Source organism: Heliangelus exortis, chromosome 1 (assembly GCF_036169615.1).
Source record: "Heliangelus exortis chromosome 1, bHelExo1.hap1, whole genome shotgun sequence".
Classification (NCBI taxonomy): domain Eukaryota; kingdom Metazoa; phylum Chordata; class Aves; order Apodiformes; family Trochilidae; genus Heliangelus; species Heliangelus exortis.
In genome coordinates, this window is record NC_092422.1 from 151,642,481 (window position 1) to 151,667,099 (window position 24,619).

Below are 24,619 nucleotides of genomic sequence, written 5' to 3' on the forward strand. Positions count from 1 at the left end.
AAAATTCTTGGATCTTCTTATTATCTAGCGTGTTTTCTCTCTTTTATCATTACTACTACACCGTGTTTATATCATTTGTCATTTTTTACAGTTTGAGCTCAATCACAAACTTATTATTAGGCTACAACCACTCTGGTTTCAACCAGAATTTGTTCAGAATACATCTTATGCTGAATATTTAAACATTTTCCTGTCAAAAATGGCTGTTTCACTTCCTTTTTTTTTTTTTTTTTAATAATTCAAACCAAAACGGCTGACACTGGCATAAATTGTCTGAAATTAACCCTTTTAGAGTAGGAAATTTCAAGCTTTTGTGACGTTGCTCAGAACAAAAGAAGTCTTTAAGTGTTGTTATTTTCCCATGGCATGGAAATTTCCTCTTTCAGGTAAACAGAAGCACCAAGAGAAGGTATGTAATTTCAGTACAGATAAAGAAAATTACAACATATCATAGCTCAAATAAAAGATGGGTTTTGGAGTTCAGGGTGGGTTTTGTTCCCTCTGTGACACCGTAACCCTCAGTCTAATTAAGATGTCTGCTGTGTGTTTCTTGACTCTGTAGAGCAAATGAATTGATTTTTTTTTCCTATTCCATTTTGAGAGAAAAACTGTTTTTCTAACATTTTATCAGTGAGAGCTCAGGAGAACTGCAGTGGTTGAGTAGCTCTTAATGATATCTATTTGTTTTGCTCTAGTTTTCCAGATCAAGATATTCGAAGAGCAGCAGTCCAACAAATAGAAAATCTGTCAAATGATGAATTGCTAGAATACCTCCCACAGCTTGTTCAGGTAAGGAAGACACTGATAGCTAAGGAGGTCTTCTGTCCAAAACAGTAACTTCATTAAATACTTTTTATTCTTTCAGTTCAATTGATGAATTTTAACAGGACTGAATACAAAAGGCTAGTCAGGAGATGCCATGAACAAATTAACAACAGGGCTGAGATGTAGACTCTTTTCCTCTAAAGAGAATGTAGTTTGGCATGTTGATGGAACTTTTCTGTACACTACAAGGAGGCTTTTTTGAGGTCAATAAACTAAAATTAAAAATGCACCTTAACAAGAGAAATTCTTCTGGTACCACCAAACGAGGGGCTGGTTGGTGGCAGAGTTTTGTAGCATTCAAGGGAGATGTTTCAACAGGTTTTTAGATACCACATATACAGGGGTACTGATTGTAAACACAGAGTAACCAGGGCAGTTAAGGTGTGACGTTGTCTCTTTACAAGCTACATATTATATTTCACTGAAAAATAATGTTTTAAAAGTCACGAGCCCACTGCTTGCACTACTCAACTTTTTGGCTGAGTAGGTCCTGTGTTGCAGTTAAGGAGGAGCCAACCACTTCGAAAGCTTTATCCCCTTACTTTGCAATACAATGCACATGATTTGCTTATAATTCTACATTTCAGAATTCCTCAGGATGTTTTAAAATATACATTTATATGAATATATGTATTTTATATATATATATATATATACATTTATACAGGTATAAATATATTTATGTAATCTGCTACTGTGAAGCAGTGGAACCCACACAGCTTTACAGCATTCACAGTCACACAGTAGGGCACTTATGTGACTTTCCATCTTCTGCAGCTTCTGTTTCACAAATAATTTTAATATTCCAAACCAGGTAATCGAATTTAAAATGTATATATATATATATATATTATTGATCATTTTAAGCAGGGGAAGAAAAGCTGCAAATTTACACAGTCAGAATCAGGATGATCTTGCCCTGTTGCCCCTGTCTCATAGATGGTGGCAGACACTTGTGTCTTGAATTTTCTTTGCTCATTGCATTGCTAGGGCATTCTCCATGCATTGAATTGCTTGGTTCACACTAAGTACTGTGTGCTTTCTGATTAGTTTTGTTACAAAGCAAAGACAGCAAAACCAGCATACAGGTGATTCTCATTATTGATTTACCTGTTAAGGTGCTCAAGTTTGAGTGGAATCTTGAAAGCCCTCTGGTGAAACTCCTGCTGAACCGTTCTCTTCAGAGCATCCAAGTAGCCCATCAGCTTTACTGGTAAGATCATTTGCCACTACTACCATTGTCGTTTTCTATTACAGTGAACTTTATCCATGATTCTGTTGGTGACAAACTTTTTGTTTAAAACCAACAGCAAAACAAGTTTTTTGCTCTCTCTTTTTTCTTCTCCTTTTACTGGTTATGGGTAAATTATATAACAGACCTACTTTGCGTTCATCGTACTCCTGACAAGGGGGATGAGCAGAAGTTCTTTTCACCTAAGATACCATTTCTGGCTTTTTTGCATTTTCTGGCTTAAGCCAAAAACATTTATTAATCAAAATTTACAAGCTCCAAGGAGCATTAGCTTGCTTATAGAGGATCCTGCTTTTGTGGTTTCTCTGAACTCTCCTGAAGTTGTCAGACTTCTCAAGTGTGTCAGAGTGTATCTCTTACCCCTTTGCATAATAATCTGAGTTGTGGTGATAAGAGTTTCCAATAGTTCCTTTTCATGATTATGGTGATGTATGAGTCCCAACAGTAACTGCCTTTCACCACCTACTTCTGTAATATCAGGACCTCTATAGTTGTATTATTACATATGGTGGTTATTCTATAACCATATTCTATATGGTTTGCTGTGCTGTTACTTCAAGGCTCTCAGAATAGGCATGTGGCTTTCTGCTGTCTGAACAACTGCCAGTGCAATTAGAAAATCAAACTGTTGTGGGTTTGGGGTTATTTTTGTTTGTTTGTTTTTTGTTTGGTTGGTTTCATGGTTAGTAATGATGAATGAACTGAGCTTTCATTTATAGTTCAGCTGGTTCAGACCCCTTAAAGCAAAACAACTTGGAGGAAAGGAGAGGGGAGGGGAGGAGAGGGAAAAGGAAAAGGAAAAAAGACAAGTGGAAGTGTATTGATTTAGTTGATGAAATGCATGGTTGGAATGAACATAGATCATACTGTCATACCTGCATGGCCTCTGAAAGTGTTAGTGGTGATAGAACAGAATTATGAATGTGTTTGTTTCACCAAAATGAGTAGGATAACAATCACAGGTCTAATGAGCATATCTATCAAATACAGAGGAGCCACATATAGTGAGCCATTTTTCTGACAGAGCCTGAGATATGCCTGAGAAGATTTCTACTATTTGTATTAAATTTGGTCATGATGGATATAAAATGTCCAGTTAAGAGTTCTTGAATGTGCCCAGAGGGAGGGTTTGTAGTTTTCCTTTGCAATTAGAATTTTTTTTCTAAAGTTCAACAAACAGTGGGAATATCAGCAGGATGCCTGTGCTTTCTTTAACTCCTCTCTTCTCAGAACAAATAAATATTTGCTTTGTTCATTTGTTACACAAATAAATCATACATATACACTCAGACATTTCTAGAACTATTCAAAGAGATTTAGCTTTTTTTTTTCTTCTTTATAATACAAAAAAATGTTTTCTCTAATAATTGTTCTTCATTATTGCCTTTCCATATTGTCTTACTGCCTCATAAGACAGAAGTGGATGTGATTTTGTCAGCACTAAGACATTGGTAACTTGATTGAAGAGTACATTGCTAAGCTGACACTTAGCATGTTAATTTTCCTTGTAAAACTGGTGGTCTTAAGAGTTTATTGTCAGGGCCTCCTTAGCCAAAAAAAAAGGAGGTAATATCAGGAGAGAGATACAGTATAATAGTGGATCAGGTGCATATATTTGAGTTATTTTTCATGGAACAACCTCTCAATAAACTGCAACAGATTACTTATTTCTAAGAGCAATTTCACCTTATGGCAATATCTTAGAATATGGCAAAATCTGGGAGAGTGGAGAAACATGAACAAATACAGCAGACAGAAAAACAGCAGCCACTTCTGTGGTAGTCATCCTTGGAAATAAAGTGGTAGAGTTATGTATATGCAATATAAATTAAGTGGTCATTATTTTTAGGTTTTTCACATGATACATTTTCTGGCTGGCTGCTCTCAGTTTCAAAAATTGTTCCATTTTAAAGTCTGACTAGAATTGTGTGTATAATATATATGTTTAGCTGCACAAAGTAGTTTTGCAAGCATCCAGTAGCTTCATTCAGTTCCGTGGAAGGATCTTTGATACCTCTTATTTTGCTGCTTGTTTGTTTGTTTGTTTATTTTGTCTTCAAATATTTCAGTATAAATAAGAACTTAAACACAGCATACAGCTCTTAAAATTTTGCTTCTTAAATTCATCACACTATATGGGTTTTTCAGTATTAAGCTGTTTTCTATGTAACATTGCAATTTAATTAATTTTTCATATTTCTGTTCCAGTATTCTAAAAGACAGTTTCCCAAGTCATAAATGCTATTTTTAAAATTTTACAGTAATTTCATAGCTTTTATTAATACCATATTAATTAATAAAGAATATCTTTCCCTACACAAACTACGTTTCAGTCCCTGCAAAAATAAGGGAAAAGAGGTTGTCTTCCACTTATCTCCAAAGAGATTATAAAAAGAAGCTCAGCAATTTAATAATGTGGGTAACATATGTGTGCATGTACACTTATGTGGCTTATTTTAAGAAATGTGATTAGGTAACATTTTATTCTCCAGTGTTATATACTGTTTTATTACCAGATTAGCAATCAAGAAGCAAGGACTAGCAAAAACAAACTTTAGTGACAAGATTATTTTAATTGTAATGAATTACATTACTATTGCACTATTAAATAATAAAATATTCTGCAGTGTACCTGCCCAAAATAAAACTTGGAGAAGTCTCTAGTGTAATTCTGACAACTGGTGATGTGATTTCAGAACCATGGGGAAAAATAGACTGATTTTAACTTCCATGTTTTATAACACTTGTAAATCTAAAAACTAGTTAACAGAACTGGAGGTAATTGCCAACACTAACTTATTTTAATGACAAATTTAATTTATAGTAATATCTCAGTTACTTAAAATTGACCTAATTTCTTTTCACACCAGAGATAAGTGATTAATCAACAGTAATGTACCAAATTCATTACCTTTTTAATACTAGTTTGGATAGTAAGTTATTACCTTATTTCCACTGAGCAGTGGTAAACTTGTCCAAAGATTTTATTTGAAAACTATGGACAGTAATAGCCAAAATTGGACAGAAAAGATAGACTATTCATTATTTAGAAACAACTTTGGCTGTGCAGGATAGCTTAAGTTTGTTCTTTGCTTGTCCTGCTGCAGATGCGTCCCATTAATTCTGCTGTTTGGAATGAAAGGGTAATCAATCTTACACTCTGTGTTTGTTTGGTTGTATTTTTCTTATCATTTGTGACTTTTCCCATCCCAGAATTCTTGAGGAATTTGGGCCACCTGCATTCATCTGTGTTTCAACTCCTGATTAGTACTTTTGAATGCTTTCTGCTTCCCAAAGACAGTAAAAATTGCCCATACATGCAGTGCCAGCAGACGACCCATATACCACTTAAATCCCATTTCACCCTTATTTCATCGGTTCCTAATGCCCCAGACACATGGGGAACCCTACCTTACTATACTTAGAAACTCACTCTGATTCTAGTCTTTACCAGTTTGAGTTCCTGGGAGGGCAGAAGGCTGGAGCAAGTTCTTCCATCTCCTGGAACGACAGTGAGAAGTTACTAAACTTGTGCTAACAAACAAGAGCAGTTGCTTGAGGGGAAAGAAACCTTCTTGAGCCCCACTGGGCCCATCTGTGTACAGAAAGTCTCTGTTTATCTCCTTGCTACTGTGTTTCATACACAGAGTGGGTTGTTGGTTTTTTTTTGTCAGTTTTCATGCTGGAGTTTTAATCCACTCCTCTGTCTCTGGTAAGCTGCCAATTGGTATCCCACTCACTTGAGCATTTTTTGGCTTTTAGCTACTTTCACAGGTGCAGCTGCAGTGTACAATCAAAACAGCTGGCTGGGGCAGCAGGTTGCCAGGAATATGTCTCACAGATGGTTGCCTTCCACAGGAGGATTGAATAACAGGGAAAAGTGCAGTGTCCTCTAGGATCTGTGACAGCTGCTTGAAGGTGGTGCTAAGAAACAGGTTGCATTGGCTTGGAAGAGTACGAATGTTTGTAAATTTTAGTGGTGCGTGAGAATCTGGTATGCTTGGATTAAGAAAATAAAAAGCTAATGGAAATCTTTGCTGCTCTTTTAGAGTTTTAAGTCAATAAAACTTCACAGAACTTTTCCAGATGATAACATTTCTCTACATTTTGGCCAACAACCAAGAGAAAAGGGAGTAGCCTTCCCTCTTTTCTAGTCCACATCTTGTTGATAAGCACAAATGTGAGATTAAAAAGGAAGTCTTGGTGAAATCCAACACACTGAAAACCATGTGAATTAGATTATTGATTTCAAGGCTTGAATATAGCATTTTATTTCTCTTTCTGTATAGAAAGAACTGCAAGAATCAAAAAGGATATAGCCTATGTATAAAAGAGCACAGTAAAATGCTCAGCTATTACAAGATTTGTCTCTCAGTACTGTTTTTCAGAATCATTGGTTTCATTCAGCACTCTAGTGCTGTAACAACAGATTATTGCTTCATGTTTTCTGGAAGGAAATATATTTTTTGCTGTCAGAAATCATTTACATTAACCATAATTTACTTGAAGACTTCAAAAGAAGGAATAAATCAAGCAGTACTCATCTGTCCAACATTAATTATCTGAACATTAAACAGGCGACCGTCCTCCAGCTCTTTCTCTACATCATGGTGTCTTTCTCCCACAGACAGAAGTTGTCAAGTTGTCTGATTATTAATGAACATCCTAAATAGCTGCACAGAGCAGGCTGAAAAGCCCAAACCATTAAAGTGACATTAATGTAAATACAAAAGAGGTCTGCTTTGTTATGTGTTAATTTGGTCCTTCCTACTGATGAGAATTAGGGGATCACTTAATCATATATCTGACTTCAAACTTGTGTAAAGACACTCTTGGTACTTGCTTGTTCTGTTGTCCTGCCAGTCTGCATTAGGATTTGAGTTCAAGTTTGGAGCTGCTCAGTCTTAGAACTCTCTGATGTAACATGTTCTTCAGCCAAGTGATGATTATAAATTTCATCTGAAATCAGAGTACTTGCTGTGATTTTCATTGTGTTTTGGATGGCAGAGAACCTCAACCACAGAATGGATTCACATCTGGGGATGTTAGCTCTGTACTCATAATTCTTTCTTACGAAACACCAATAATTTGGTGACCTTTCTGTCTCTAGTTACTTCTGTGTATATTAAATAACAACATTAGACAATTATCTCTGTGAGATAATGTTTCAACTGTCTCTTCTAAGTGTTTCATCATTAGCCATGTGGGACTTGGATTATTGCCTTGGAAAACAGAGATAATTTTTTTTTGTTTCCTAATTTACAGACTTTCATTTTTCTCTGACTCCAGTTTTCAAAAAAAAAAAAAAAAAAAAAATAGTGTTGAATGAAGCAAAGAGATCTTGTTGTGAGGAAGCACAAAAATAATGTAACTATTTGCTGTTTTGACCTTCAGTATTTACAGACTGAGTGGGTAGATGGTACATTTCAATAAATAAAACCATGCCTTGAATTTACATCAACACATTTTCGTTTTTAAGAAAAAAGATGCTTTTTTAGATGGATTTTTTTTCCAGCTCTAAAGAAAGACAGGGGTGAGCTGGCTGTGAACAAAGCTGGAACTGATAATGGAGGTGGTATATTACAGCTCTGGGTTGTCAGTGCCAGATACTGTCAGTGTCTGACTAACTTGTGCCTGACATTACTGCTCAATAAAAGAGGACCAGGGAGCAAGATGAATCTCTAGACCTCTGGTCTGCCATGCTTTGTAACTGCTGCCTACATCTCTGTCACTCTTTTGGGCTGCTTTCTCAAAGGCAGCACTGGAGAACAGTTTGGGAGTTTATTTCACTCCAGAAACCATCCCTTATAAGACAAGATGGGCAAAAGCTTTGACACACTCTGTCCTCCAACATTAGTATGTCCTGCCCATATTTGCAGGCTTGTGTGAACCATCTGAGTTGGGTAATACTGACCTTCAGTCTCTTAACCTCTTTTCCAGTTGTTGACTCTAGCCTATCACATTATTTCTGAAGCTATGGGCTCAAACACACACACAGAGAATTTTCTGATGGCAGGATGTAGCACATCGAGCGCTGTCATGGTTTAACACTGGCCCGGCAATTAAACCGAGTGACAGACGCTCTCTATTAATCTCTCTCTCCTCCCTGATAAAGAAAGGAGAGAGAATAAGGGAGTTGGAAACTAAACTACACAACTTTAATGAAATGGTAATGATAAATAGGAAAAATTACTAAATATATAGAAATATACAGGAAAATGGATACCACGTTCCTCCCCCCTCTCCCCCAATAACTCTCACGTCACCACCGAGGCTGCAGGGCAGCCCTGGGAAAGTCCAGGCTGGACTCCTGGAGTCGGCAGCAGTTGGGAACTGGAGGCAGGAACACACAGATATGGGCTGGCACGGATCAGGAGCACAGGCAGACGAACGGACGGAATCCTTCCAGGATGCCGGGTGAAGGAAGGGAAGCAGGAAAGGCAGGAAGGGCAGGAAGGGCAGGCAGCCGGAAGCTGGAAGCGTGGCTTGGCCCTCGTGATCCCTCAAATTTATACTGAGGATGACGTATATGGGATGGAATACTCTGGTCAATTCTGGCATCTATCTTGTCCGTTCCTCCCCAAAGGAGGGCTGCAGGTGGGACCTCTTTCTTCCTTCTGGAGGGTAAAAGTTTTCATCAGAGCTGAGCAGTGTCCTTGGCTCTGCATCCCAGTCTCTAGCAGTAGCTATAAACATCGAGTGTTATCAGTCCTAGAAGCACACACTGTCTGAGAAACCTGCTGTTAATTGCAGCAAGTGCAACTACTTACAAGAGACTTAGCTAAAAGCAAAAGTACAAGACAGAAAATCACCTTTATCCTGGCCCAAACCAGGACAAGCACCAAGGAGTTCCCAAGCCAGTGGTAGGTAGTGAAGACACATTGTGTGCTGCAGTGGGAACTCTGTGCCCATTTAGTGCCATTTAGCCACAGGTTCAGCAAGTTCTCCCTGTGTCTCTCACCCTTATAACTGTACCTTACAGCACAGGCTGACATTGACTGAGATAATCCAAAGGCTGGTTGGCCTGGTTTAAGTGCTAGCAGTGATAGTTTCAGGCAAATCTACAGGCAGATTGGCAGGTGTTTTATCCTTTAGTAGAAATATTTATAAAGTTGCTGTCTATACTCTTTCATGAACAAAAGAGAGAAGTCTGAATCTATAAATACTTGTAGTTTATGAGTCTCCCTCCATTGTTTATAGTGACTTTTTATTCAGGAAGTTATTCAGTGGGTCTGAGTGTAACATGTTTTGGTAAAACTAAGTTCATTTCTTTAAAGGGTTTTGCACATAACATCTGTTTGCCAAAACGCTGCAGATGCTGTGACTTCCCTTTATAAACTGACCTATTCTGACTAAAGTCATAAGCATTTTAACTTATACGTTTCCAACCAAAAGAAAATAGAAAATAAGAAATTAAAAACCAAGTTGCGAAAACAAGTGGGAAAGTTTCCAAAAAAACCTAAAAGTGGCGTTTTAACCTCTTAAATATAAAAAGGAAATTATTTTTCATACTCTGATAAAAATTACTACTTGTAAACAAAACAAATCCATATAAAATTAATAGCACAATCAAAGTTATACCTTTTTGAATGTCAGTGAATATGATATAATCTGGTTAATCCTGACAAAGGATGCAAATAACATAATAGGGCATGTGTCTGTTTTTAATCATTTTAGTGATTTTTAGTAAAATTAATATGTTCTTGAATGTTTAGAGATCTAGCAATGCTATGTGTTTTTGCCAAATTTGGTACAGACATGAAAAAGAAGAGGTAAGGCATCCTTGTGATCATGTATCAGGGCTCAAATGCAGTGAAGCATGATCGTTCATGTCATTTATTATATTTAATACTTAGCTCCAGCTAAAGATGTTACAGAACATGGATATAACTCTGTGTGTCTGTCTCTTTTAGCACAGAGGAAATTCCACGCTGGAAACCATATTCAAGGAAGGTTAATATTGTCAAAGGCAACGTAAAAAAGTCTGTGAATGCCAAAGTACCAACATGGTACTGTAATGAAAACATCATAGAATCATAGAATGGTTTGGGTTAGAAGGTACCTTAAAATGCATCTGATTCCAACCCCGCTGCCATGGGCAGGGACACCTCCCACTAGACCATGTTGCTCCAAGCCCCATCTAACCTGGTCTTGAACACTTCCAGGGAGGGGGCAACCACAGTTTCCCTGTGCCAGTGTCTCACCACCCTCACGCTAATTTTTTAATTTAAAAAATCTAATTTAAATCTACCCTCGTTCAGTCTGAAACTGTCACCTCTTGTCTTATCACTACCTGCCCTTTTAAAAAGTACCTTTGCAGCTTTTCTGTATGCCCCTTCAGGTACTGGAAGGCCACCGCAAGACCTCTGCAGAGCTGCCTTCTTCACAACCCCAATTTGTGTACCAGCACACCTATTCAGAGTTGAAAAGACACACTCAAACTTGGGAAAGATTTCTGAAAATGAAAAAAAAAAGAGCAACTGGCCTTAATTCTTTTAGCTTTTATTTATAGGGTAGCATTAATGAAAATATTTTTCAGTAAATTGTTTTTTCAGCACATTTCCTGTCTGATTTATCTTTATTTTGATTCCTTTTACATTTAAAAATGCTGAAGTTGACAAATACAGTTTTTCAGCTATGCTGCAGAATTCCCTGCTACCGTCAAGGTATATCTATCATAGCCTCTCCAGTAACGTGACTGAATATGAAAGATGGGTGTTGTCTTTTGGATATCCTCTGTGGAATGGGTTGAACATTCCTTTTTGGTTCTGTTACTGTGCCTCTGATGCTGGGATGTGATTGATTTTAATGACCCACTTGTGGAGCTGAACAGGACCAAGGAAGCAGAGTGGGTGTTGCTGAGGAAGGGAGGCAGAGCAGGGCTCTGTGCGGATGTCACACCAGGCTTTCATCTGTGCCTTTCATCTTTTTTCCATTAAAAAAGTTTTATTGCTGCCCCCTTCAAAAACAAAGGGCAGAGCCAAAATCTTTCCTGACGGATACCTCACATGGTCTTTGCTTGTCTCAGAGGAGCATTTGGGGATGTAAACCAGAGTAGTAATACATTGGGAAAGCTGTTGACAAAACATTCATCTAATTCTGTCATTTCAAATGGATAATTTTCATTCATGAATGTGATGAATGTGGAGGAGTTATTTGGTTTCTTTATACTGTGAAAGACTGCTGGAAAAAAAGAGTACTCAAAGCAATCCATGAAACAGTGAAATCTGTTTAAAGTATTTGTTGATCTAGGCCAATATATGAAGAGTGACCAGCTTTAATAACCCGAAATGCCTAAATCATAGGTAATAATCTATGTGCTGCAATTAAAAGATGATGCAAAATTCCTAAATCAGTCTGCAATGATTTTGTAGAGTGAAATCCTTAGAAAAGCAAACAGCATGGAGAATCTGGTGGGATTCTCAGATGAACAGCTGGTGAAATGTTGCAATGCTGTAGGTGAGATGGGTCCTCCAGCAGGGGGGAATTTGTCAGGTTGGAATTTGTCAGATGTGATATCTAAAAAGTTTATTTTCTTCTCATTTCATTCTTGCACTTCTGATTTTTAGTTTTTCTGAATGTGTGGAAACTGTTTCATTATTTTCCCCTTTATATAAAGCTTTTTTTCTATAAATAGCAATTGTATACGAAATGAATCTGCAGATGTTTTGAAATTGCACCAGATTATGTATAAGACTTATGTATAAGTTTTACTCTGTTATAGGTCTTTTACTCCTTCCATCTTAGCAAGCTTTTTTTTTTTTTTTTTTTTACTATAGCTATTTGAGCAATTTTTTTAGCAAAATTTGTCTTGAGATACCCCAGAGAGTTGTTTTCAGTCTATTTTTGTTTTAATATGTGTCACAAAGTTTACCACATGACTTGGAAAAATACAGTGCAGGCTGCAAGTTCCTTGGATTAATATGTTAGGGGTCCTTATTTATAGTTACTGTCCAGTTAATCACAGCCTGTCTGACAGGCTTGAGCTCAGCAAATCATTCCTAATTTTGAACACCTTCAAGTGACATCTGTAGGGAAAAGTATGAATAAACAGAGAGAGGCTTCAAGTGGATGCAAGACATTCAGTGTGATGAATGATTAGTTATCTTAACATTGTCAGTTATATGTTTCTGTGGTTAATATTTCTCAGCTTAATCATAATTTTCCATCAAAATGAAAGCTCTACCTTGTACCTTTTTCCAGATGAGTGAAACATTAGAAAAAGGAGAATTGTGAATTGGACTTTGTTCAGTATGTTCCATTAGTACATCATTTAACAGAAAATTACTTTGTAACTAATGAGAATTTTTCTGAGAAAAGAAGTCCCTAATGTAAAAACAGATATAATTATTAACAGGTTTTAAAATAACTGAATAGCAAAACTGTAATAAAAGGCAAAATTTCTAGGGGAAATTTTTCTAGGGGAGAAAGGGGAGAGAGATTGATAAAAGGTCTTCCCAGGTCAACAGTACAGAATTACTGTAAGTCAGTATTTTTAAGTATTTGCAGATGATTAGTGTTTCAGGATTAAATTCATAAAACCCTTGCTGTTTGCAAATATTTCCTTAAGTATTAATTGCTTTCTGCATGCTCGACCATGCTAACTGGTATATTACTCTGTAATCATAATGTCGTTTGGACAGCAACCAAATTAAAATTAAGCTGAGAGAGGAAAGAAAGAAAGAATGGTCAGATGAGTTGTCTGGGTGGCATTTTTACTTGAACAAGGCTGCTAACATGTTGCAACAACCTCCTTGTAAGTCAGAGAACAGAATAGCTAGAAGGATAGCGTATAACATTGTTTTATTCAGTGTTTTTTTGCAAAGAGCCCATCCGGTTAAAACTGATTTATGCTGGACTTTGAATTAAAAAACAGAAAGTGAGCAGTGAATCTAATTTAATTTAGATTCCTTCCAAATCTAAAGGCTGTAAAACTCAGCCCAATAATTTGTACAACCAGTAGACCTCTCAGTCCAAAGAAACCCAGCGGAAATGTTCCTCAGCTTCCACTGTGGTGTCTATCAAATACACGGAATATTGTCTGCTAAAGTTCATTGTATTATTTCATTGCTTCAGAAAGAAAATCAGGATACAAGACCAGGCTTTTGTCTCTGAAAGGCCATTATTTTTATACTGATATTCAGTATTCAGAGATATGTTATCACAGTATTATATCAATAGTGATAGTGCTAAATTTAAGTCTGTGCCTGAAGGCTTGCTGTAGTTAAGTAAGGAATAAGGAAGTAGTAAGGAATTTTCCACTGAATGCATTGAAAACAATATTCTAATCAAAGTCAAACTTGTGGTTTTGAAATGTCAGAAACATTAAGCATAGATGCAAACATTCAGATGGCATCCAAAGTTCCAGATGGAAAAAAAACTGTAGTATTTGTGCTACTCACTGGAGAAGTGAAAGTAGTACTTGCGGCTGAGGTAACCCAAAAGAGCACCACATTAAATGGTTTGAATTATTTATCTCTCTCTCTTAGACACACACAATATTATTGAAAAGTACTTCATTCATTCCAAAAAAAGTCACCCACTTACAGGAGATGCAACATATATTTTAAGACAATCCATAATACAGAGGTTGTTACATCAGGTACATCTCCTTCTCTTGGTGCCCATCTGAATTTCTTCACACTATATCATTAATAGATCCTTAACTTGAAAACAGATTGTCTTTTAAACATAATGATTTATGAAATACCAATGGTATCTCACCTGTGAGTGTGCCACCTGGCTGCTTTTCACCGATGGCTGTTGTTTGAGGGAAAACCCATTTGCTTATATTTAAAACTCCCCTGGTTGTTATTAAGTGGGATTTTTTTATTTTTTATAACTATTAACACTATTAATGATGGGAAGATGATGGGAATGATTATTAATGATGGGAAGAACTGCAGAGGAGATTAATTTTTAAATGATTTAGGAGATTGCTTTTAGACACTGCATGGCAAGAGCTAGGGAAAAGATGTCTCTAGTGATGACTGTTCTTTCTGTATAAGGATCTAGATAAACCATTATGAATGAACAAGTAAATGGAAGGATCTTGTTATTAAAACTAATAGTAAAGTTATTTCCATTAAAGGAAGAGAAAGGAAGAAATAGGTATTATAATGTAACATAGAAAAAAAAAAAATTAATGTTCACTTGACTAAAGAGACAACAAAACATACAAAAGTCTATGATCTTTTTAAACTCAGCACCATCCCTCTCAAAAACTGAAATTTCCTTTCCCATCTCATAAATGGCTTGGAGGCTTCAAATCCTTAAACATTAAAGGTTTCAGTGTAAACAACAAAACAACCCTCAACTTCTCTCTCAATAAAATCCTGTTTTTATGCTTCTTACTCTTCATTTTTCATACTAGTGTAGCAGGGCTTGTATCCAAGTAGATTTTTTTAAAAATGTATCTTTTTTTTCCCTTAACATAAGTGCTCGGTTTTCATGTTCAGCTTCCCCCAGCAATTGTTCACAGTCTGTCATCCAGCTAAATTAAAATAATTGTTCCCCCAAGGCCTCCTTACCCTCTATTCCCAGACCAGTGCTTGCTCACGTGTATTCAGTGGTCTTCCTCTATTTACAGCTAAACAGACACTGCTGCACATGCTTCCCTGCATGCAGACTCTATAATCTGGTCTGTGATGTTTTGTGCATGGAAACTTAAGGCTTTCTTCAGTTTTCATTTGAAGATGAGTAGAGGATGAGATGTGGAAAACAGGTTGCTGGCAGGTAAAAGGCTTGAGACTGGGTATTCTCTCTGCCCTGCTCTGCAAACATTTCTCTCTCTCCTGTTTCAAGATCCCAATTCTTCTCCCAGGCTCAGAATTCTGAGCAACCTTCGTGGCTTTGAGAAAGCAGGGAGTTGTCACAATGTCTGCATTGTCTGCATGTAAGTGTGGAGCTCTGTTGAAAAGTGTCTTTATAAGAGGAAAGGTGCAGAAAAGCAAAAGAAGGGCAGAGATAAGTAGTGCAATAAATAATAGAGTTTTGCTGTGTACCCTAAGAAATTAGTAAGGGTTTCCCCCCTTTGAGGTTTAGATTCAGGTGAAGACATCTGGAGAAAATTGGGAGGTCTAGAACCACTTCCACAAAAAAAAAAACAAAACAAAAAAAAAACCCAAAAAAACAAACAAACAAAAAAACCCAACTAAATCTGTGCTGTTACTCTACTCTGCTCCCTATATATGGTTTAATTTTGATTTGATTCCCTCTATTGCTACACAATCTTCTGGAGGCCCTTGAGCCTGGCCACGTAACCACTCTGTGCTTCTATCTCAGTCTGAGTTATTGGTTCTAGGAAAAAAGCAGCCATCACCTTCCCTTTCAGAGGAGCCACTGGAGATTCATACTTGATCATTTCACACAAATCTTGATTTCAAACCTAACTGTTCTCCGTCACCTGACAGCTCTTTTAAGAACTTGGAAGACTGCAGGCCAAATAGTGGTAACTGAATAGTCACTTCATACAATTTTTGTATTGCAAACGTGCAAGACAATGCTGGTCAGGCAGTGGTACAGGCAAAACCCTGATCACTGCTATTTTGTACCCAGGGGTCGTTCTGGTTTATGTGGTTCAGACAGTATAAAGAATAATGTGGAGTCTTTGTTCATACCCTTAAAATCAATTCTGTATCAGAGAAATCTTGAAGTATTTGTTACTTCTGTGACAGTTTGGCCCCAGCCAGAAGTGGTTGCCAGGAATTGCCTTTCAGTCTCAGTGCAGTTAACGGGACTGAAGGCAGTCCAGACTGATGTGCACAGCTTAGAAATGCAGGAAACTCTTAGAAATCTCTGCCTGATTATTCATGTTATTATTTCCAAAAAGTTAGGGTGGTCAAGAGAATTTTCAGTGTTCCTAAAATGAATCACAGTATCCTTGAAGTCCTGCCTGTCGTTAGGTCCTATCTTTGCTTTCTGTTGTGGGGACTCAGCATCATCTGGTCAAATTACACCTCTCTTCCTTCCCCTGTCTTGGGAACTCTCCCAGCCTGCTGATGAGGCTGCTGATCAACCTGATCCAAAATCAGAGCCAGCTCTGCTGTGCACAGGGGACAGACCAGGGGACCTCCCGAGGTCCCTCCTGATGCCAACTCCTAAGTGTTTCCGTAAGTTATGAATGAATTCTGTAACTGTCTTGACTTGTTTACTGATATAGTTTCCATGGTCTTTCAGATCTTGAGCCATCAGAATGATGCTTAGATTATGTCTTACAGAAAGAGTCCTCTTATCTTTGGAAGGATTGGGAATTACAAGTTTCCTAAAAAAAAGATATTTGGTTATAGGTATCATCTCTTGGATGGAGACATTCATCTGTAACTTTCTGCAGTGTTCCACATGGGTCATGTTACAGCTGAAAGATGGTATCACAGTGAAAACTACAGAGTAGCATCCTGGACAGACAAGAATGGTCAAATGCTATCTTCAGCCCCAAGGAATTTCACTTGCCAGCAGTGGTGACAAGGTTGGGCCACTGCAAATACTCCATCACACAAATGCAAATAATGTCAGAAGTGTAATGATTTCTCTTACCTCTTGTTAGTTCCTTCATATATGAATATTGATGTTTAGTTGTAGCCAGTGAGAGGTTTTTATCTTTTACGTCAGAAGAGCAAATGGCATAGCAGTAGGGATGTGCACTGTCTTAGCAAGTGAAGAAACCAGGCCTGAAGGCAAGCTGAATAAACCTAGAATTATTTAGTAAAAAATAACACAAACAGACTAGAGGGCTAAGTTCAATACTGCTTATATGAAGAGTTGTTTCTTATACTTTTTTTCATTTGTTTCAATGAGAAGCTTTATAAAAATATAATGGAAAATATGAAGAAAAATTGCTAAAATGAAAACCTTTAATAGAAATTACCTGGTTGTTCCATTCTGCCCACATCACCAGTCACATGCTTGGGTAGAAAAGTTCTGCAGCTAGGCAGAAAACATAAAATATGATGATGATATTATTTGAAAAATAGCTGCATGAAAAGCCATAAGTTAAAAGTGACAGCAAATGCTCTTTGAAATAAGAAACCAGTAGTTTTCAATTAGTGTTAAATGAGAAATTGTGTTATGTCAGTTGATACTAAATTAGTATAAATGTCTGGATTAGTAAAAAATCATCTGATGTCTGGAAAAGAATTTAATTTATTGAACTGATATTAATCAGACTCATTAAGTTCATTGTGGCAGCTGCCATCTTGGCTAATGCGGAAGGAATTGAGCAGGAATTTTCAGAACCAAATCAGCTCCCTCATTTTTAACTGAGGGAAGACCTTGTTTGTACATCAGTAAGAGACGTGTCCAGGAAATAGGGCACTGCTATCTGTAATAATAATCCTGTGAGCACTGAACACAGAGGAGGTCAGACAGTAAACAAGGTTTCAGTGCTTCTTGGGATTTGGCATAACATCATCAGCTGATAAAATTCTGCCTACCTAGCTCAGATAATTTCTGCTTTGACCCATGGCTTTTCCTTTGTTGAGTATGGTATTAGAAGTCAGTATTTATTCTTTTACTTAACCTGCTCCACAATGTCATTCCATTGTATGCGTTCCGAGAAGCATTTTTATTAGGTAAATTTTTCTGATAAGCACTGCTTAGCCAGCTTCTGAGTGCCTTGCATAGCACACAGATCTTGTGTATGATTTTTTTGTTGTTGTTGTTGTTGATAGGGTAGCTTGTTGAAAGGAATTTAAGCATCCATTGTGGCACATATTCTTGCAATTGTCAGTGCTTTGTGCTGTGTCACTCAGAAGTACATTGGTTGGTCATGGCATGAAAATGAATAATATCAGATTTGTTGCATCAGTTCAAAAGTGACACATGCAGTCTTCAGCTGTTGCCATGCTTTATCATCAGGAGGCTTTTAAACAGCAACTTAAAGGAGGTTTAAACAGTAATTTTCCTGGCTCTACAAGGCTCATCCAAGGCTGCCACCGCTTTGCTGGTGGAAATAATATGGTACTTATTAATTTTTGACACACAGAGATTATTGCTCACACAGCAGAGTACATGTCTAAAGAGAAATGTGGTTGATTCAGGGTTATTCACACAAGAGACAATAAGTGAGTATATCATAGAATCAGAATCATAGAATTGGCTGGGTTGGAAGGGACCTCAGAGATCATCAAGTCCAACCCTTGATCCACTACTGCTGTGGTTACCAGACCATGGCACTGAGTGCCACATCCAGTCTCTTTTTGAAATATCTCCAGGGATGGAGAATCCACTGCTTCCCGGGGCAGCCCATTCCAATGCTTGATCACGCTCTCAGTAAAGAAATTCTAACTAATGTCCAACCAAAAAAGGATGGTGGAGAGGGGAGGAAAGTCAGGATTTCTGCCTCTCAGGCTGTTATCCAGCTGCACCCTCACATGGACTCATAAGGACAGAACCTTGAGTGAAAGAAAGATACCTATGGTAGAGCCAGTGAGTTTCAAGTCTCAGTAGCATTTTGTGTCAGATGGCTGATCTATGTTATTCTGCCAAGGCAGTAACTGCCTCTGGAGAGCCTGCCTCTCTCTTTACCTGAGTCAGGACATATGGAAATATGACATCTGCTTACTGCAATAATACTTTCAGAAATGTGATTGTGGATCTTGGAACCAGACCTGAACTTTTCATCACAACAACTAAATCTTAATTCTGCTTTTCTCACAAGCAAGAAAGTGCCTGGGGCTGCTGTTTGCTCCCATATGATTGAAAAATGCTGGTATTAAAGTACCACAGGGGAAGGAGGTGACAGTGTTATTAAATAGACCTATTTGCCATGGCATTTACCTCTGTGGCATAAGAGCAGCTTAAAAACACAGCATCCTATGAGAAGGTAAATAATCCTTTCCTCTTTTGAAAAGGAAAACAAAAGCATAGAAAAAAATAAAGAATTTTGCCAAGGTCACCCAGCAAGTAAAATCAGGAATTCAAGAAGGATTTTCATTCTTATACCTGTTTTAAATTGTTCTGACATTAAAATCTATGAATTTTAACCCCAGGACTATACAGTTTGATCTGGGGAAAGCCATATAAGATCTCCTTGATAAAAGCTTAAGAAGTAATACCTTCTTGATTAGGGGTTCATTAAAAGGGAATTTAGCTTATTCAGGAGTTTATTCAGATCTGGTCCCACAGCTGAACATGTCTCAGCAGAGCTAAGATGAACTCATAAACCTAGATGACACTCAGTGTCTACCACCCAGCAATGAAAAAGCAACAAGCTGTCTGAAATGAGAAATTAATTTCAGCAAGCCTCTGCAAACTAAGCCAGCCTAATTTCACATAGGTCTATGCCTTGCTTTCCTACTGTGCCTGCCCTCCAGCTTTTCCCTTTTCCATGGCAACTAGGCCGGCTGTCGACTAGGAAAATACCCTTGGGCCAACTAAAAAAAAAGTTTTCTCTTACGAATATTTTACAGCAAGCTTTCTCTGGTACTTTAACTTCGAAATCCCACTTTTTACAAAAAAAAAAAAAAAAAAAAGCCAATATTTGGTGACAATAAAGCAGTGAATTTGAAGGAAGCTCAGAACCAGACCACTATTTTAAGGAAGAGAAATCTGAAGATACTTCCTTCTCTGGTCTCTTCTCCTACCCTTGCAAGAAACACCATTGCTATGTACGAGTGAAAAATTAAGACAAAGAAATTATGAAAAAAAATAAAACCAGAGAGGAAGAAAGAAAACAAGAAAACAGGCTTGGAAGGAAGGGGTATGAAGATAACAGAAACACTCTTCTTTCCAACATAAATGCTTGTTCTTCTGTCCTGCCACTGACAAGAACGAGCTGACAAGAACTGTCTCTCATGCTCTCCCCTGCTTTAATAAAATGAAAACATGGTAGATGTTGTCTTGTTTGAGGAAGACTGAAGAGTAACCTTATGCATAAGGAGAGCTGCTGAAGAGATTTCTCCTTTAGGAGATGAAAAACTCTCATTGGAACATTGGAGACTGCCCTATTGAAAAGTCTGGTTTTCTTTCTTCTGTTCCCTGAAAACAAATGAGTTTTGCTATCTATTTTTCAAGTGTAAAGGACTGTATGTCTTTGTGATGCCACTTTATTTGAGCTATGGGAGTTCTCTCAAAGTTACTCTTTTGGCAAAGTCAGACACACATGTGCAGAGGTAACAAGTTGCTGTTATATGACAATCTGATTCATGCATCCTTTTTTGTGGTGCAATATCAGTCTTACTGCTTCTTACTGAAGTTGTACTCTTCAGAAGGATTCTCTAATGAGATGCCACATGTCAAATTGCCAGAAAAAGACATCTTATAGAAAGCATGCTCCATTTGTCTGTGAGAGGAATACTTAAACCAAAAAGTTTGTGATCTTGTAGTTAAACTGAGGCACTGTCATTGCTGAAACAAAGTGTTACCTGCTGAAGGATCATTGTACTCCCCTATTCCTGTGGAGGCAGTGGTCTTAGAAAAAGTTCCATTTGTTCAGATATTGAAAAAAGAAGATAAGCAGGGCCATTAGCTAGAGCAGAGATATCCAGATGAAAGTAAAGATCCAGAAGAAAGACCTGTCAGGAATTAAAAGTGGGATCAGGATCCTGGTTCTTACCTGCTCTTAAAACCTACACTGGTTCTTCCAGAGAAGTTGAAGTAAAAATCGGAGACTACTTGAAAGACAACAGCTTTGATTGTCAACATTGTTAAAAAAGCCAACAGGTTCTTGTAACTGAGTGCAATACAAATAGGAAAATTAACAGCCCATCTGAAGATCTGCTCCTCTGCAGAGTAATTTTTTTTTGTAGGGCATAATATTTGCAGAACAGCGCCCTTTCATTTTCTAGTCTACCCCCAAAACCAAACCTCTCCTTCCCCATGCCCAGGGTGAGTTATAAGACTGATAATCTGAATACTTTAGGATTATAAAGTCTCAGAATGAATGAATAAAATCTGGAACTGGTCCTAACATGAGCAGATGAAGGCCATAATGACCTTGTAGAAAACCAATTTTAATTGTCTCCCTGAAGCTACTTCTGTATTAGTGTGTTTAAAAGAATAATTAAACCAAAACAAACAAAAAGAAAACCTCACCAAAAAAAACCCAACAAAATACAAAAAATGCATACAGTATTTAAGTGAAATTAATCAAATTGCAGGGCAACTCAGGTTTGACTCTGCAGTTTCATTCAAATCAGCATTTCCCAGTCCATGAGGAAACATATGGAATTAGTTCTTTGTCATATATTTGGTTCTATAGTGTCATGAGGGATTTTTTGTTCCAGCTGTGAAGCTAATAGGAGGCTACAGAAGCTATCCAGAGCCATTTTGGTAGACATGAACTACCCAAACAATAGGCAGATGAAGAAAAACATTTTCACATTCTCCTCAGTGTATTTCTGTGATAACTATGGCCTAAATTCAGATGCAGTACAAATCTTAGCAACTCCATCAACTCTAGTGAACTGCTTGAACCTGGATTATTTTTTCATTTTATTTGTATGGTTTGAAAGTAGAGTAGCTTAGTCATCTCCTGTATTCAATTAATTGCTGACATATTTGGACATCATCCCATTAAAGCCATTGGGTCTGCTTATTTTAGCAGTGATTATCCCATCTAATCCCATTCATTTCAAGCTTCCAATGCAGTTACCCACTGGGAAGAATACAACAATTTCTGTTATGCCTGGAATGAATGGTGTGTTTCAGTTCCTGTGCCACAAAATTACTCTTAAGCTATTACAAAGACCCATGATTTGCAGCTTTCAGGCTTGCTGGATCTGGTGTAAGATACTGCATGACATTCTGACAACAGCGTGGCATTTGTTCTGAGGAGAAAAATCTGCATTTTTGAAACAAGTGCAGACAGGGATGTACCTAGTCATATGAAGAAAGCACTGGAAAAGATGGAACTAGGCTTTTCACAATGAGTGCCAGATTTGAGTGCCATGTTTCCTATTGAATGCAAAATTATACTGAGCCATTGATAAACGTCATGCAGATATTAAATGAAAGACAGTTGTTAGGCAGCTTTTTCTTACTTTTTTCTAATTCTGGATGCAATTTTTAGAGGACAAGGTTAACCACTCTGATTTTCTTTAATGAAGAGTGGTATTTTTTCTGTTGCTGATTGAAGGCACTTAGACCTACAATTGTCTTGTTGACCTTAAGTCACTCTTGGCATTAATGACACTTCAGGATGAAGTTATTTCATTGCTGTGGCTTTGGATTGACACTTTATCATGGTGGGATATTTGGTGAACTGGGAACCCTCAATCAGAGATTTTTGAATCCTGCAAGGTCAGAACTGTTGTCTACAGATGTTGATGGAAACTAGTTCTGTTATGTCAGTGTTCTGCTGCAGGTATTTTTTGTGTTCATGGCCATGTGTTAATAAACTTGGTCCTCTGCTAGATAACCCCACCTAATGAAGAGAAGCAGACTAGAAAAGGAGAAAATTTAATAACCATTTAAGGGATTTGGGCTTTTTACAAATTGGATCAGGAAGAGCCAGACACTGTTAGTACTTCTTTTAACTAGAAGCTTCCTGTAGCACTTGTATTAATGATACTACATCTGTTCAACTAATTGGAGAAGACATTCTGAAGGTGGCTGTTTCTTGCTTAGACCAGGTAGAATTTATTATCTGGTTGTTACAGTGGTACCTGTGCACGATTATATTTTCCTACTACTTCTTGATATGGTAAATTTTCAAGGTGAACCCTCTTTCTTCTCCAGACAAACATAGTTTTATCTAAGCTTCCTTTTTTTAATACGTGTGTTCAACTAACTACATTATGTATCAAATGAAACATTTTTCTGCTGGACAACCGTAACAGGGTTTGGCAACTTCCTTGCACAGCATAGCACAGCATTTGTTTTCACTGCTCTGCTAATTATTTGTGAGTCAGCAGGACATGCATTCCACAGTTAAAGCATTCAGTGGGAGTGGGGGGATTTGGGTTTACTGAATCTACTGGATCAAGTGATTTGGCTGGATGCAAATTCTGTCGCCTTGCTCATAAAGATCTTTGAGAGAAGATTAACAAATAATGGCAGCTATTCCCTTGGCTCCTATAGAAATGTGTTTCTCAAGCCTAGCCAGCATGCTTTATAATGTCTGCAGCAATTTTTTTTATTGTCTGGGAGACAGCAGTATGTTAGACATCTGTTATAAGTTATATTATTAAAAAGCATCAGAAAAACAAAAGAAAAAAGTATCCCATGGCCTTTTAAAGCAAAATTTCACTTTAAGCAGAGGTACTTTCTGTTCAAGGGTAATGCTTTGAAAAATGAGTCTGTGAAAGCAGCTCTGTTATATGAGAAGCAGCAGGTGAAAGTGACTGCAGGTTTCTTCTGTGAGAGGTGTGAGGAGCCAAAAGTGGGCAGGTGCTGCAAGCTCCTGAACAGCTGCTGTTCTTCCATCCTGGAGATTTACTTGGTTAGAAGGATTCAGAGAAAATACTGTACTCCACTTCAGTCAGTCTACTCAAGAAATGTAAACTTTCATTCTCTCCTTTTTCTAGAACAGAAAAGACAGATCAATGATGCAGAGTTCTGCCAGCTTTCTTGTGCCTCTCCCTTTCTGCTGGCTTTGTACTCAGTCAAAGAAAGGGAATGTGAATGGAAGTTGAGTTTTGGTCCTTCCAGTCAGGTGGCTGACCTTGCACTGTGTTTCTGTAAAGCTGTAGAAAACTCCCAGTGCTACAGTCTCTTGTCAGAACTGCTGCTTCCCTTCTGCCTTTGTTGGATATTACCTCTTCTATTTAGTTGACATTGTTCCCCATTTTCTCCTCCAGAAACTGTGTTGTTCTCAACATGTTTGGCATTTTGGTCTCAGTTCTTTTTTTTTTTTTTACATTTGTTGTTTTGTTGATCATAATGCCCCACTAGGTCTACATGGAGCAGTGATGCTTTTTTCTGTTTTCCTTTCTGACTTGTAGTATGTAAATCACCTAGAATTTGGGGATAGTTCGAAAAACTAAAAGCTGAAAAAGGAGATATCTCTAAAGACAGTATTCTCCTGCATCTATTTTTTTAAAGGAAGTTGACAAAGATAGTCTGTGTATTTCTCAATGAGAAATAAATATATGACAAACAAAAAAGCACCATGAGAACAGAGCCACTTTAAGGCATTCTAGCAAGATTAATGAAATTATAGTTTGCTATCCAGTGATAATTTATGTCAAATAAGCCTCTTGGGTAGGAGGCTGGGAACAGAGATTATATTGCAACAAGTGCAAGTGTTCCTTTCTGTTGTCTAAAACAATAGCTGCCATCCTACAGACATGTTCCTTGGGGCTTCAGCAAGTTCACTCATCCATCCTAGGCAATGGAAAAGAGATCAGAAGAGCTACAGTCATATTTGCCAGCCTGGCACAATAGAGTACAATAGGCACAATAAAAGCACAGTAGAGTTTGGCTGTTTCTAAAGAGACCATCCCTGAGCAGACCAGCTTGAAAAAAAAAAAAAAGATGAGTTCTGCAGACTTGGAAGTATTCTGCAGAGGAGTAAAGGATTCCCTTTACTATGCAGGCATAGGGGTGGAAGACGATGGGTATTTGTAAAATTCTGGAATTTGTTGGAGTTCACAGTGTTTGTGC

The 24,619-nt window shown here is 37.6% G+C and overlaps 1 protein-coding gene across 8 annotated transcripts in view; it reads left to right on the forward strand.

Moving 5' to 3' along the window:
• PIK3C2G (phosphatidylinositol-4-phosphate 3-kinase catalytic subunit type 2 gamma) overlaps positions 1 to 24,619 on the forward strand; it is a 201,526-nt gene that overhangs the window by 88,874 nt on the left and 88,033 nt on the right. For all 8 annotated transcript variants that reach the window (XR_011723791.1, XM_071733025.1, XM_071733024.1 and 5 more), the window contains exons 17-18: positions 696 to 789; positions 1,944 to 2,038. Coding sequence is in view for 7 of the 8 variants with exons in the window: in XM_071733025.1 (XP_071589126.1) it covers positions 696 to 789; positions 1,944 to 2,038 (189 nt within the window). In the remaining variant the exon portion in view is untranslated. The remainder of the gene's footprint in view (positions 1 to 695; positions 790 to 1,943; positions 2,039 to 24,619) is intronic.